General features: G+C 36.8%; 1 protein-coding gene across 7 annotated transcripts in view; it reads right to left on the reverse strand.

Moving 5' to 3' along the window:
- The window catches only part of PLEKHH2 (pleckstrin homology, MyTH4 and FERM domain containing H2), a 92,798-nt gene extending 85,274 nt beyond the window's left edge, over positions 1-7,524 (reverse strand). For 3 of the 7 annotated variants that reach the window (XR_012121576.1, XR_012121574.1, XR_012121579.1), the window contains exons 1-2: positions 6,327-7,395; positions 1,378-1,507 (exon numbers count right to left, since the gene is read on the reverse strand). Coding sequence is in view for 2 of the 7 variants with exons in the window: in XM_073213798.1 (XP_073069899.1) it covers positions 1,378-1,507; positions 6,327-6,418 (222 nt within the window). In the remaining 5 variants the exon portion in view is untranslated. The other 4 variants (XR_012121573.1, XR_012121575.1, XM_073213807.1 and 1 more) reach the window with 3 other exon arrangements.
- Positions 7,525-16,647: the final 9,123 nt, after the last annotated feature.

Consider the following 16,647-nt stretch of genomic DNA (forward strand, 5'->3'; position numbering starts at 1 on the left):
TTTTTTTTTGTATGATAATTTCCACTCTAATAGTAATAAATAAAACAAATTGCTTTGGGGTTTATTCCACAGAGCCTATTACTGGGTCATCCGCTGACCAAAGTGAATAGAACCCTGTAATCTTTCCACCTAAAAGATGTTAAAGCACAAACATTTAAGATAATATATATAAATATGAAAGTTTAAACTGAAATGTTTTACTAGAGTTTTTTGAATATTTCTGTGCTCAGAGATTCATCATTAGCAACAGAAGGAAGATTTAAGATATATTTTTGGAGATGTGACACATGTACTAGTCTCCATACTACTAGAGTTTAAGAAGCCACCTCTAAGTTCTTCCAATCAGTTATGAATGACCATTAACATCATTTATCCATCCATTCAGACAGCACTGTCCAATAGAAATACAATGAGTTGCATATGTAATTTTAAATTTCTAGTATCCATATTAAAATAGTAAAAAGAAATAGGTAAAATTAATTTGAATATTTTCTATTTTATCCAATATCCAAAAAGTTATTATTTTAACATGAAATCATTTGCTGAGATTCTTTTTTCATAGTAAATCTGTGAAATCTGGTGTGTATTTTACACATCTTAATTTGTACTAACCTCATTTCAAGTACTCAGTAGCCACCTGTGGCTAGAGGCGGCCGTTATTGGACAGTGCATGTCTAGAATCCATGTTCTGTGGAATAGGAACATGAGTTTTCTTGTTCACAGATGTAACTGTAGCATTAAGAACAGTTAATGGCACAAAATCAGCCCTCAATGAATATGTGTTAAATAAATGAACAAATTAATGAATTAATCTGTGGGTTTTAACATATGCCAAACATTCCTATGACATAAATGAAATTTTAATCACATGATTAGAACTATTAAAAGAAGCCTGTAATTATATTAAACTTAATTCTAGCCCAGATGATAATTTAGTGATAGTCAATACAAATTCCTAAATAGGTGTATACTTTCAAACACAGTATAAGCACATTTTACTATCAATAGGGAATGTTCTTCTATAATAACTTTAAACTTGACTTTCCCAAACATTTAGTAGATTAGGATGCTGTCATACTCCTCTAGTAAAATAAAACAAATTATAGCTTTTCTCTCTGGAATGACTGAACTCCACATTCATAAAATATGCACAATTCTTAAATATTCCACTAGTACTTGCAAAGAAATGGTGTCCTAATTTTAATTCATTCTAAACTCGGCAAAAGAATATGCCAAATAAAGCTTCAAAGCCCTGACAAAAAGATAAATTATATTCATTATTTTCTAAATGTTTACCCCCAGAAGTACTGAGACTGGTTAATATAAATGAAATATGCGCCAAATAGCTGATGACAAAGGTTAGGGAGAAAATCTTACCTTCTCTGCTAAGAGCTCTCTTATCTTGCTTGCTTGCACTCTAAATTTCATGAGCTGGGTCTCCAGAGCTATGCATCGTTCTTTCCAATCTATTGGTCCTTCTGTCTCAGGAAGCTCTGCCATATTTATTCTAGAAAAGAAATCATTCAAATGGCATAACACCAATTAGCATTCAAGATAACTCATTAAATCATCCAGTGTATACATTCTAGTTATCATCTAATGATATCCACATACAAGTTTGAATGCTACAGTGGGTTCTAGAACTGGTTATACAGCACATGCAAAGAACTTAGTGGCAGACAGGAGGCCAGGATTGGAGGCCTAACTGTGTTATTCAAACTTTCTATGTAACTTAATCTTTCTATGTCTCAGTTTACCCAATACAGAAAAAGGAGGATGCAGATAATAATAAGCCATCCTCCTTCATGGGTATGTTGTGACAAACAAATTAAATATTGCTGTTTTTAACAGCACTTTGGAAAGTAGAATAGCACCATACAAACACAAAGTACTGACACTATTTTAGCTCTGCCCAACACATAAGATTTTTTTTAAATACATCAGCTTATAATTTTACCACACTCTTAAGTTTACAGAATTATCAGTTTGATTCACTTGGTAGCATAATAGAATAACCTAAAGAAACTTTATACCAGTGCTTCAATTATAGCTTAGATTTATATTACAATTATAGTACTTACACATCCCTAAATTTGTGCAGGTCCAACCTGTCTATCAAGCCAAAAATCCTTTGGCATATTTAATTAAGCAAAGTGTTAGGATCCTAGACAAGTTTGTACAATTTTTATTTGGTGCAGGAAGATAAGATACATAAATATGAAATTTGGAATCACCTACATTGAGTAAATCTGAAATCACTGTTTTCCATGCATTAACTTTCCTTTTGAAGGAAAATAACCCCAGAGAGAAGGACTTTTCAGAGGGAAGCCAGGAGGCAGAGGATCTGGTTTTGAAATTCTAAAGTGCAAAAAACTATTACTTGATTGTTTCTGGCTCTGGGATTCACAAATTTTGTTTTAAATGTTTGTTAATGTTTCATCAGGTCATTTTAATAAACAGCTTGATAATGTATTTCTGAATTGCCCTTGTTGTGATGGGGTAAAATTTGCATTAGGAATGAATCTCCTGGAGGAGCCAAGCCCTAGTTGTGGAATGTATGAGACAGCAAAACTCAGAACCCCAGGATAGTCCTGTACTTGAAGTGTACTATTCTGTCCTTTTGTTTTACAAAAGTATGTGTCTCTCACATATTGACCAAGTTTATTTTCCCAATATTTAGTGTAATACAGTCTTTCCTAAACCTATACCAGTTTTTAAAACACTGTTTTGCTAAAAACCCACAGAAGATTATTTTCCTAGCATAAATATTGTTTTGGGCTTAAACCAGTTTTCACATTAATAGTGACATTATTGCTCAATAACTTAGAAATAAACATAAGCAGAAATGTTCTACAAAGGTTACAACTTTATTAAGAGCACCCCATCTCAAAGCGATATTCCTAAATTCTAGCCATAATTTAAGGGAAACTTCTAATTGTAAGGCCAGAAATAGCTCTCTTTTCATTTATTGTTTTTATAGAAGCCTCACCCATTGTTTTCTGAGTCTTTTCTAAGGAGGTCAACCTTATTAACGACCTTTTTCATTACCCATATTGGCATTTACTATCAATGATTAATGAGTTTGCAGTTTGCCAGCCACAAACTTCTCAGTTGCACTGCTACTTCGTTTCTTTCCTCATTAGCTTTGGAGTGGACAAAGAAAATATGGATGAAATATTATTAAATAAAAAGCAGTCCTGAAATAGACATTAAGTCTTGAACCATTTGTATCTTTGCACAGAAATGTTTGCACACTCTTCTATCTTAAGCAACAAGAGGTGTCTATTTTGTGTTGGTGAATTTTTGCTCTATGGTTAAAATAACTTGTGTATGTTCTACTGCCAAATGTCTACAGTTTTAAAAATAACATAAAGACTTTATATTTTTCAGCAAATGAGAATCAATCAATAGAATGTACCATCTGCATAGAATAGAAGACAAAACCTCATGATCTTTTTCATTACATGCTGAAAAAATAATTCAAGAAAATCCAATATCCTTTCACAATAAAAACATTCAACAAACTAGCAACAGAAGGGTACTTCTTCACCTGATAAAGAGCATCTGTGAAAGCCCACAGCAAACATCATACTTACATGACAAATGACAGATATGAAGAATATCAGAACCAACACAAGGATGTTTGCTCTCACCACTTCTGTTTAACACCGTACTTAGGGGTTCTAACCAGAGCCATAATATAAAATAAAAAGCACCCTGACTGAAAAGGAAGAACTAAGACTATCTTTACTTTCAGATGTCAGATCTTGCTTGCACAGAGAAAATTCTAAGGAACCTACAAAAAAACTAGTAGAACTAGAGTTCAGTTAAGGTTTCAGGAAACTAGACTGATACACAAAAATCGATTGTTTTTCCTAATGAGAATGAAAAATCTGAAAATGAAACCAAAAATATATTCTATTTATAATAGTATCAAATACTTAGGATAATTAAAAACTTAGGAGTACATTTAACAAGAGAAATGCAAAAGTTACACTCTGAAAACTATAAAACATTATTGAAAGAAATTAAAGAAGACCTAAATAAATGGAAGACATCCCAAGTTCATGGATTGGAAGACTTAATAGTGTGAAGATGCTAATACTTGCAAATGGATATACACATTTGCAGTCCCTATCAAAATTCCAACTGCATTTTTTTTGCAGACTTGACAAGCTGATTCTAAAATTCATATAGAAATTCAAGGGATTCATAATAGCCAAAACAATCTTGAAAAGTTATAGATAAGACTCACATGTCCCAACTGCAAAATTAGTACAAAGCTATAGTATTCAAGACCCAATGGCAATAAAGATAGACATATTATACAAAAATGGAATAAAATTAAGAGTCCAAACTAAAACCTCACATTTATAGTTAATTGATTTTTGACAAGGGTGCCAAGACCATTCAATAGGGGAAAGAACAGTCTTTTTGATGGTGCTAGGCAACTGGATATGCACATGCAAAAGGACGCGTCTGGAGTCCTTCATAACACCATACACAAAAATTAACTCAAAATGTTTCAAAGACCTAAATATAAGAGGCAATCCTCCAAAACTCTTAGAACAAAATATAGGCATAAATCTCTGTGACCTTAGATTAAGCACTAGTTTCTTAGATTTGACATCTAAAGGATAAATAATTAAAAAAAAGATAAACTGGACTTAATCAAAATTAAAAACTTTTGTGTCTTAAAACATGTCATCAAAAAAGTGAAGAAAACTTACAGAATGGGAAAAAATATTTGCACATCATATATTTATTAAGAAACTTATATTAAGGACTTCTACAAGTCAACAAAAACAAATTAAAAAGTAGGCAAAGGATCTACATGAATTTTTCTCTGAAGAAGATACATAGATTGCCAATAAACACGTAAAAAACTGCTCAACATCATTAGCTATAATGGAAAATGCAAATCAAAATCATGAATTAACCGCTGTACACCAAATAGGATGGTTATAATAAAAAAGACATATAACAACATGTGTTGAGGAGGATGTGGAGAAATTGGAACCCTCATACTTTGCTGTTGGGAATGTAAAAAATGTATAGCTGCTTTGGAAAATATTTTAACAGTTCCTCAAAAGTTTTAACATAAAGTTACCATATGACCAAGCAACTCCTATGTTAACTGTATACCCAAGAGAATTAAATACATAAGTCCACACCAAAACCTGTACACAAATGTTCACAGTAGCATTATTCAAATACTCAAAAAGCCCATTTGCCCATCAGATGAATAGATAAAGAAAATGTGGTATATCCATATACTGGAATATTACTCAGCCACAAAAGGAAAAAAGTACTAATATGTGCTACAACAATGGATGAACCTTGAAAACACTATACAAGTGCCAAGTGAAAAAGGCCAGACACAAAAGGCCACATATTGTATGATTCTATTTATATGAAATAGGTAAATCCAAAGAGACAGAAAGTAGGTTAGTGGTTGTCAACAGCTGTGAAAAGAGGGCAAGACGATTTACTGCTAATGGTTTTAGGCTTCTTTTTGGAATGATGAAAATATTCTAGAATTAGTGCTGATGGTTGCATGACCTTGTGAATATACTAAAACCACTGAACTATACACTTTAAAATGTTCGTGAATTATGCTTCAGTTTTTAAAACATATATTTACAAATGAGTAAAGAAAAAGTAAGTTTACGTGGATGTATATTAGCTCAACATTTACAAATTTAATGATGCAATGTGGTTATCCCTGCCAAGATTTCCATTAACTCAATTTAGAGGTAACTGTTATTCTCAAAAATGGCAAGTTCATATATATATCTTACCAAAGAGAACTTTGCTATAAAAATGACACAATAAATCCTAAGTTAAACATACCTATTCACTCCTTTAGTATGCTAATTACATATTTTACAGTGAAGTAGTGAAACTTGAAGAATATTATTAAATTGGCATTTAATGTCTGCATTCCCTATTAATAGGGTTATAATTTTTAAAAAATTCAAGACTACAGATTGATTGGTTGATGGTCTTCCTTGAGGTCTAGACACCTGGTTCCCTCATTTCATTCTGTAATTTCAGTTAGTGTAAAGTGACTGTCCTGTTAATGCACTAGCTTCACTAAAGATTCCAATTTTGAACAATATCCACCATCCTTTTCCATTACCTCTGATTTTATAGAACGTAACTATAGATCTTCGGAAGCTATAACCACTTGCTAAATAAACATCATCTCTTGATTTTGAATTTGAAAGTAATTTTTCTTCACTGCAGCTGGCAGGAAAAAGTCTAAGTTTTCCAAATACCCCAATGACTCGGAAATATTTACTGACACAAAATAAACTGTTTACCGTTGCGGAGTGAATGCTCTTTTCTCTGAATTTCTGACTTCCTGTTTCTGTTCCAAATCCCAAAAGGGAAAGAAAAAGAAATGAGAATTCATCTATCTAGGCTTACCCTGATGAAGCTCAGGGTAGCCACTCATACTCTTTAGTTGTCTCCTCTTGAGGGACAGCTTATCTGACCCAGGTAACTGTACTTTTTTTTTTTCTTTCTAAAGCAGAGAAGAGTCTTTCTTGACCACACTGAGGCATGCCATGTTTAAGAAACCTCCGACCACCACCTAGCCCCACTTGGGCAAAGCCTGCCCTTCGGAGGCAGTGCCCAGAACAGCGGTGCTACCCCCACTCCACAGTTCCCCCAGGACACACAGCGCTGTGCGGTCGAGGCTTGCTACCGGCATTTTCACGAAGAAAGCAGTGACCTGCAGGTTGGTAGCACAGCATAAAAGCTTTTACAGCGTAAATGGTTCAACTTCTCTATCCAAAACGTTTCCCACAACAAATTCTATGGCTCCTGTGCTCCGTCTTTTAAAAAGCAGTCTAATAACTTCAGGGACTGTGCAGTTTCACGATAGGTCACCTAAGGGGCAATTTGTTATTCCAGAAACTCGAGGTGGAGAAAATGGTTCTTGAAAAGTTTTGAGAAGTTTCGCCTCTGAGATCACAGTGGGGCTCCCAAGACGCCGAGGCCGAGCGCAGCATCCCTAACTGCTAGGGCCACTCGGCGCAGGGACCCGGGGCAGCCGCGTGCGTCCCCCAGGACCGCCCGCGCCGCCCCACAAATCCGGGCCCCACGTTTTCAAGTAAAATGTCACGGGAGACCAGCGGGCGAGGAGGCGCCGGCGGCCACCCCCAACCGGCACCTCAGTCCTGGGGGGCTGCCTGGGGGCAGCGAGGGCGGCGACGTCGAGTCCCCGTGCTGTTCTGCTCCCTGCCGCGCCAGCCCGCCGCATCCTCCTGGCCCCGTCCTCCGCCCGCCGCCCCATCCTCCGCCACGCGAGTCCCCCGGGACCGCGCGCTCTCGGGAAGGGGGGATCCCGAGCATCGGAGGCGCTGGGGTTGTCCCTGGGCTCCGGGCCCTTCCCACGTGCCTACCTCGGCTGCGGGCCCCCGGCAGCAGCGTGCGACGTCCCGGCCGTGCCTGGTGCGGGACTCCCGGGGCTCGCAGCCGGCTCCCGCCTCACACCCCGCGGGAGCCGGCCGGGGCAGGGCGCCGCCCCCTCCCCGGGACTGGCGGCCAGAGTAGCTAATCGGAGGCCGCAACCGACCACCTGACGTCACCTTGGCGGTGTGTCCCTGACTTTGACTCCTCCCAGGCCCTTCTTCAAGAGTTCTGTCCCGGAGTGTCTACCCCTAGCCTTCGCCACACCTAGAGTTCAGAGCCAGACGTAGCGGTCACCTCCTTTCCATTCCCACTGCCTCAACTCGGAACCCTTCTGTTTGGTCTCCCAGACTGAAGCCTCTCCTCTTGCCAATCCATCCTTCACCCTTTTGCCGGGTTAAGTGTCTGAATTGCAGTTTTGATGTATACACTGCTCAAAACTTTCATTGGCTGCTTTTTGCCTAAGTATCAAGAACAGATTCCCTATTCTAGTATTCAAGGCCTCCATCCTACTTTTTTCAGGTTTATTTTTCACAGCTGCCCTTCACACACCTGAGACTTGCTGTGCACTTCCCCACCCCAAAGAAGTCCATTTGAAACTTTAACCTACTATATCCTATGTCTACATTTAACAGTTCTAAGTATCCTCTAAGACACAGCTCAAATAATCCCCACATAATCCACATGCCTGTCACCCTATCTAGCAATAATCTCTTCTTTCTGCTCCCTGAGCGTTTACATTTTGACTCCTCCTGGCACTTAGCTCATTCTACCTTACCTACTGCACTTTATCTCTCCATTAGACTGTGAGCTCTTGGAAACCAGGGATTTGTTTTCTTTCTTTTTGCATCTTCCTCAGCACCCAGCACTGCAAAAGTAGATGAATGATTAACTTTAATTTTAATTTTATTTTACATCCCAAGACGGGGTCTAGAGAGGACAGTCTTAAGGGGGGAAAAATCGGAATTCTGAATGTTACGGATAATCCTGCCACAAGTCACAGAGCTAAGTCAGACCAATTAATTTCTTTGGTTCACAGTTGGTCAATAGAGGGTGTCAGAAGGCTTTTTCCACTACAGTTTTTTTTTTTAAGCTTCTCTTACCTTATATAGAAAAAGCACAAATGAGATAAAGATACAAAGTTCCTTAGAGGAAAGGCAATCAGTGAATACGACTAAAAGGCCAGCAAGCATGTATCAGGCTTCCATATTTCTTCCAGATGAGCACTAATTTTGGATTGGATCCCAGACTACCCCCACACATCAAATTCCTTTTGCCTTCTGTGGGAGCTGATGATGCACATCATATGAAAAATTGTCTTCAAACAGCTTTGACAAACAAGCAGACTGGACTGGACTTATTTTATAGAGGATGCAGGAGTTAAATAAACAAAGTTTAAGTAACTTGCATAATTTAACACAAGTCAGTAGAGACCAAAGAGCTAAGTGCAGGAAAAGAGAGAAAGAATGCCAAAATAGAATCACATCCGTTTGTGAGTCAGAATACTAAATAGACTAAGGGAGCTGAGTGAATAAAGTCACTCATGAAAAGAAGCTTTCTAAACACGGCTGCCACCCTTGAAAGTCTCAGCCAACATTTACTTACTGTCATTTTTTTCTAGAAACATGACAAACCAAATTTGTTTGGCTATGGAAATACAGTGGAATGGCATCTTGTTTATGGCTGTGCTAAGAAAAATACATGGTACAATGGAAATGATTGAGTAATAAAAATAAATGAACTACTGATAAATGCTACAACATGGATGAACTTGAAAATATTACACTAAGTGAGAGAAGTTGCAGATCACATTTTGTATGTACATTTCATGTAAACATGTAACGTTTACATGAAATGTCCAGAATACACTAATTTATAGAGACAGAAAGTTGATTAGTGGTTATGAGGGACTGGTGAGGATGGGAATTATGGCTAAGGGGAACAGGGAAATGAAAATATTCTTAAAGGTGTAGTGATGATTGCACAACTGTGAATATACTAGACACCATTGACAGGTTCAGTTTAAATGAGTGAATTGTATATAACGTGAGTTATATCTCAATAAAGCTGTTCTAAAAAAAGAAAAACACATGTTTGAATTTTATGTTTTTTATATTTAAGTAGCAGCAGTGGGAAAATATCCCTGACAAGCCCACATGCATGTTTCTGGCAGTATATACCTTTGTTTCATAATATTTACCTCAGTTGTACTTTTTATATATTTTTATATTTTTTAATATTTTTGTGTTATATTTATTTGTGATTATTTATCTGCGCTCACCCTCACTCAACCGTAATGAGAGCAGACACTGTCTGGTTTTCCACTTTAATATACATTCAGCATCTAGCCAGTGCCTGGCATGTTGTAGACACATAATAAATATTTAGTAAATGAATAAATTCATTTAGTAAATGAATAAGTAAATTTTACTAAGTATTTATAATAATCCCAGTGCTGTGCTAGGTTCTGAGGTCTGCAAAGATGAGCAAAGCACACGTTTCTGTCTTTCGTGGAATTGTGGTCTGGGGGAGAGAGGCACATACATTAAATATTCACACAAACAAATATGTAATTATAAACTGCATTAGGTGTTCTGAAGGGAAAGAATGCAACTGGGTAATAGGAGGATCTGGCCCAGTGTCAGGAGTCAGGACAGCTGAGCTGTGGTCTGAAGGAACTGGCCAGGCCCAAGCAAAAGGATAATGGGAGGGACATCCCAGGTTGTGGGAAACACAGGTACCAGCCCTTTGGTGAGTGTTGGAGGGACTGAATGGAGGCTGGAGGGCAGGGGCACAATGAAGCACAATGCAAGGAGAAAACAGAGCAGGAGTAGGCTTCAGGAGAAAGGGGGCCAGGCCATATGGAGCCTTGAAAAACAGACCTTCTCTAACTTTAATGGGGGCCTCATTAAAATGCAGATTAAGACCCAATATTATCTGGGATGCAGACCAAGATTCTACATTTCTAACAAGCTCCAGGGACACCCTTTGGACAGCAAGTCTGTGACTACATTACTCCAAGAGCACTGGGGATCCACTGAAGTGGGTTTTTAAACAGGAATGTGACAAGAGTGCAGAGAGTCAATTAAAAAAAGCAAGAGTGGTTCAATGCAACCAGATGGGGAACTATTTCAGTCATCCTGGTGAGAGATGGTGGCAGCTGGGAGCGGTGGCGGTGGTGGAGGACAGAAATGATGGGTGACCAAGCTGTGCTGTAGGAAACTCAGTCTAGCATAGTGGAGAGGGTCACTAGGAGAAGTGGGAACAATTAGGGGGCTCAAGGAGAAGTTCAATGAAGATCTGAACTAGGGTACTCCTGGTGAGAATGAAATTCAAGTCATGGTGGGAATTAAAAGTTTCTGGGAGGAATAGATAAAATAGTAGACAGTTGGGCACCATGTCCTGTGAAAAGGGATCTGGGTGGCATATCTTCATATCAACCACAACAAATATTGTACTATTAGCATAACAAGGTGAAATTTTCATAAAATTAGTAGAAATCACTTGAAGAGCCCATTAAGAGAGCTACTGGTGTTAGTAGGAGCCCAGGCAATAAAAGAATAATTAAGAGCTGAGCAGAAGAAAATGAGAATTTGGTTTTGCTTCTGAGGGAGAAGAGGGGGACCAAAGAAACAAGGGAAGCCAGTACAACAGCAGAGAGCTGGGATGATGTAGGGCAAAGGGATAATGAGAAATCCCAAGTCGTGGTGTGGCCAAAGGCTTTTTAAGAACAGGAAATCTAAGGTATGGTTTTAGGTTATTTGCTCTCTGATGCACAGTGTGACTGCTCCCAAGACCCTCAAATCTTCTGTAATATCTGCAAAACTTATAAATACTTTGTGTAAGTAGAAGGATGTCTGACTCTTAGGGCAGGAATGAAACAGAAAAACAGGAGCCCAGAGGCAGGGGTGGCTCTAAAGACATCACCCTCCCAAGAAATCACAGAAATCTTAGGCGGAGTCGGGTGGGGGTATTGGGCCACCAAGAGAGGAGATTGTACCAAACTGACCCAGAGCTCAAGGGCTTGAGAGGGCCCAGCTGACATTGGTTAATTTTAACTCTCAGTATATATACAGGATTGAAGCTTAATCAGATTTATTTTCTTTAGTTTTTATTTAGAAATAATGCCAAACAAAAAGAAAAGTTGCAAGAATAAGAACAGTACATAGGAAATCCAGGGAGACTTTACCCATATATTTTGCCTCATTTGCTTTATTAAAACCCACAATCTATACAGTAAGTCCTTTTATACCCACTTACTAGACATGATGGTTCTCCACAGTGTGTGTTTATCTTAACTGCAATAAGCAATAAACCCAGCTTATTCAACCACAAGTGTGTTCCTGGTGGCCTTTGGCTGGAGAGAATTGACAGAAATTGATGTTCCACCAAGACTCTGCTGAAGCCTTCCCACCTTGGTTAAGACCCTCAACTCAATAATCCTGTGCACATCTGAGAGCCCCCGTGTCTCTACCTGCACATATTAAATTGAGCTCTGATATTTCACTGAAGCCCTTCAGTTTTTTGTTTTCAAAGGAATAAGGTCTGTTGGGATTTTTTTTTTTTTTACTTAACCAGTTTTGTATTGTTCTCTGGCAAAATTATTTTGTTGCTAACACCTGCTTCAGCTGGCCAAGCATTTTGAGTGCTGTCTGTCTACAAGAGGAAAACTCTATAGAGAGAGGATCTAACTTTCGTCCATCTCCTTGCAGAGGGAACATAATTAGCTTTTCATAAAAATAATCTCACCTTTGTAGGGAAAGGCAATGTAATATGTTCATCTTTGAGAAGGCCTGGAGGGCTAAGGAGTTCAAAGGTCTCCACAGACCAGCTTGCAAATTCTGAACTTTTCCTTGGGTCACCTTTACAAACCTTATAAGGACTTCCCCCTCAAGTCTTGTCTTTGTTTTCCTGAGAACTGCTCTGTTTAATTTTGTCTGTATCAAAATGCGAGATTCTGTTCAGCTCTGGATTAGCAATGATTGGCCTTTGCCAAGTTCCAGAGACACAAACTCAGCTAAGTACCATCCTTATGAACCATTCCATTCTCAGGGGTGTTTCTCAATATAAAACTGTGCCTCATCCAGGCTCAAAACCTGCTGCCTTCATGTCTTCTCTTGTATGCTAACTTGTACATTTAACTTTCTAACTAGCACAATTTCACCAGGGACAGTTTGGAATGCAGTGGCCAATCTGGGGAAATTTTAACATGAACAATGTGTCTCAGAGCAATAACAAAAATACAAAAGAAGAAACCTTCTTAATGTGACTGTCTTGTTTGCCTAAAAGAGATTAAACTCTGTTTTAACCTAAGAAACATCCCCTCCTTTGGTTTTGTACTTTGGGCATTAATGAGACCTGGTGTATTAATTTATGGCTTGATAAAATTGTCAAAGATTCAATGTCAAAACCAACTGCACATTGATCTGTTTTCTGTATTTATATGCAAATTTTATTTTTCTCTATCTAAACTTTCTTCCCTCTGCTTGCAGAAGAAACATAATTAGCTTTCTACAAAAACAATTTCATATTTGTCTGAAGCAAGCTCCTTTACATTTTTTGTTTCTTTGCCTTTTTCCTTCCCTTGGGAAACATTAAAGGTAAATTAATTTTAAAGGATTTAGTTGTTATTTGCTCACTCTAGGAATACAGTCTAGATAAGCAGTCAAAAATATCTAAAAGAAGGAAAAAGTTATTAAACTGTGTTTCTTCTTCTTGACACAAAAAAGTATATTTACATAATAGCCTGCATAACAGCTATGAGATAAGAAAAGCCTTTCATTTTAAGATAAAAGAAGAATTTTTGTTATGATTGAGAGTCTTTAAAAATTAGTTTATCTTATAAAATAACATCAGCACAGTAGTTTGGTTTGTTTATGATCAGGGTGATATCTCTTGTGATTCAAACTTCTTAAATTTCCTATATTGGTTTTATTAATTAAATAAATTATTACTGTAATTTACTTGCTTTAAGTAAAGAATTAAATGCATAAAATTATATTCAACCAAATGGAATGATAATGAATATCTGTTCAAATGTTTAACTTTATGAAATTTTCACAATGCTACAAATCATAGGATTTAATGTTAGCTAAATTGTAATTTCCAGATCTTTAACTAACTTTAGGACCTTAGACAATTGATTAATTAAGTAAATAATCTTGGGATGCATAGACAGTCTCTTAAAAAAAGAAACAGATACAAAATATTGGTCACTAAACATTATAAGTTACACTTAATGCTTAAATTGACAATAGGTTAACAAAATATGCAAATATACATTTGGATGGTATTACACACACACACACACACACACACACACACATATAGACCTACAGTTTAGTTACTTATTTTTGCCTCCTTAAACTTATTAAAATTATGTGAAATAAATGTTGAAGAAGAAAAAAATACCTAAACAGATTTTGGGTTTCAATTCTCCTGTTTTCTTGTGTGTCTGAAGAAAAGAAAACTTAGTTACTTTGATAAATATGTCAATCGACATAAATGTTTAATTATACTAGATACAATAATATTTTTAATGTACAAATATATATATATGATGGTAATATGTATGATTTTCTATTTTTATTAAGAAAGTTATAGTTTATTCACATGGTAAATTTACTATGATATATACTTTGTTTTTTCACTCTGTTTTAAAACTAAAGTCTTCAAATTAATATACCTATTTGTAAATCACATATCTGTATATGTATGTGGAAACAAATACATATAAAGGTATATCAGTAAGTCCTGTACTGTAGACTGTTGCATGAGTAATATACAAAGAGTAAAATTAGAATTTAGATATTTTTTATATAAAATGAGTAAGTTATTTTATGTGCAGATCAATTGGGTCACCAAATTATTCTACTCTTGGTGCTTCTTGACACAGTCTTTGAGTCATTACTTCTGAAAAAAGTCATTACATCATTCTTTGAGTCATTACTTCTGAAAAAAAATTAAACTCCTGGCAACTATTGTTGTTTATTGCTGTGTTTTTACAACTTTGCTGCAAATTGTTTTGTCTTTAGATATCTGTGAATGGGTTACCTTTCATCATTTTTGATGTTGCCTGTCCTAAATTCAAGCTTCAAATTCAGAATAATGAAATTGTTAAGATGCCTTTTATGCCTGAAATATCTTTCAGTATCCTAAAATGACTACTAAGTAGCACAAAGAGTTGGTCTACCAACCCTATAAAACAAAGGAAACCAGAAGAATTAGGTTTATATAAAACTCTCCAAATTCTAAATTTAATTAATTCAAAATCTGTATGAGAGCTATTTGGTTTAACAAACTTTGGGTGAAAAAAACCCTGACAATGAAAAGAGAGTTTATGTTCTTAGGCGAATTATACTTGAGCAAAATATCTTTCTTAAATTCAATTATCTCTGAATATCTACTTTTCATTAAAAAAAAACACCATGCTCTATATGGTCAATAAATTTACAATAAAGGAGCCACGGATATACAATGGGGAAATGACAGCCTCTTCAACAGCTGATGTTGGCAAAACTGGACAGCTACATGCAAGAGAATGAAACTGCATTATTGTCTAACCCCATACACAAAAGCAAACTCAAAATAGATCAAAGACCTGAATGTCATGAAACCATAAAACTCTTAGAGGACAACATAGGCAAAAATCTCTTGAACATTAAGTATGAACAGTTTTTTCATGGACATCTCTTCAGGCAAGGGAAACAAAACAAAAAATGAACAAGTGGGAATACATCAAACTGAAAAGCTGCTTTACAGCAAAGGACACCATCAGCAGAACAAAAAGGCAATATGGGATAATATATTCCTACAGTATGGGGTAATATATTCATAAATGACTCATCTGATAAGAGGTTAACATCTAAAATAAATAAATAAATCATATGCCTCAACACCAAAAAACAAATAACCCAATTGAAAAATGGGCAGAGAACCTGAACAGACATTTCTCTAAAGAAATACAAATGGGAGGGGTGCAAGTTGTAGCGCTCCAAAATTTTATGACTATAGACTATCTACGGTTAAAAGAACATATGGGATGTGAACACATCCCAGAAATGGGTTGCTTTAATTTGTCTGATTTCTCTCAGACTGTTCAAGTACAGTTGGACAATATCTGTCATATCATAGACTAATTTTCACAAATGCCTAGGGTGCCTAAATGGTTTTCTTGGCTTCACTGGAGATGGCTGGTAATTATAGGTTTGCTTTGTTTATGTCACCGTATTCCTATTATGTTAATATGTGTGCCAAGTTAGTTAGTAGTTTAAAACCTATACATACTTAAGGTACTCTACAAGAAGATATGTCAAAGAAATAATCAATCCTCCCATGTTTTCTTCCATATGCTACCTCTATAGCTTTTCTTCTTCCTTCCTAATCACAACCTTTAAATAGAATTCGTGCCTCATATCAAATTTACCGAGTAGCATAATTCCTCCAGGTGGTAAAGATACCTCGAGACAAGTGCTGGGCATAGAAGCCACAGGGCATAAATCTGCAAAGAAGTAAAAAGCTAACCTTTTCAAACAATATGGCTTCTCTCTCACTTACCAGCTTTACATTTCCCTGTATGGCCCCGGAAGATGACTGGTTAGCTAGAGACGGGTAAGATTCCTCAAGAGAGGAACAACCTAAGAAAGGCACAGTCGCAGGGGGGCCATCAGGTGAGAAATTGGGGAACAACAGTGGTGAAGCTTAGAACCTCACCACCCCCCGTGTTGAGAGAAAGCTTCTGCATCCATGGATGTTTTATTGCGCTTGTCTAGCTCCGATTAGTACATAGTCTACAGGCACACACCTGATCATCTACAATTGCTCTCTTACAACACTAAACTGTTTTCTACCTTTATCTTGCATCTACCTACCACTTCAGCAGTTTATTAAAAATAAAAATAATAATAATAATAAAGGAAGAAATGTGGGATCCACATATAAATCAAGTATAAAAATCAAACGAATATTCAAATTTGACCTGATTGTTTATAGTTCATAATGCGTGATCAGAACCGAAAGTTTCTGTGATGAATGCCCTTGTACTGTTCACCATGTAAGAACTTATTCACTATGTAAGAATTCGTTCACTATGTAAGAACTTGTTCGTTATGCTTCAGAAGATTGGAGACTGACGAGAACTAGGCTTGAGATGGATTAATGATTGTGCATTGAGCATTGACCCCCCCATACAGAATTTTATTGTTGTTAACAACCATTTGATCAATAAAT

Source organism: Manis javanica, chromosome 1 (assembly GCF_040802235.1).
Source record: "Manis javanica isolate MJ-LG chromosome 1, MJ_LKY, whole genome shotgun sequence".
In the NCBI taxonomy this organism is placed as follows: domain Eukaryota; kingdom Metazoa; phylum Chordata; class Mammalia; order Pholidota; family Manidae; genus Manis; species Manis javanica.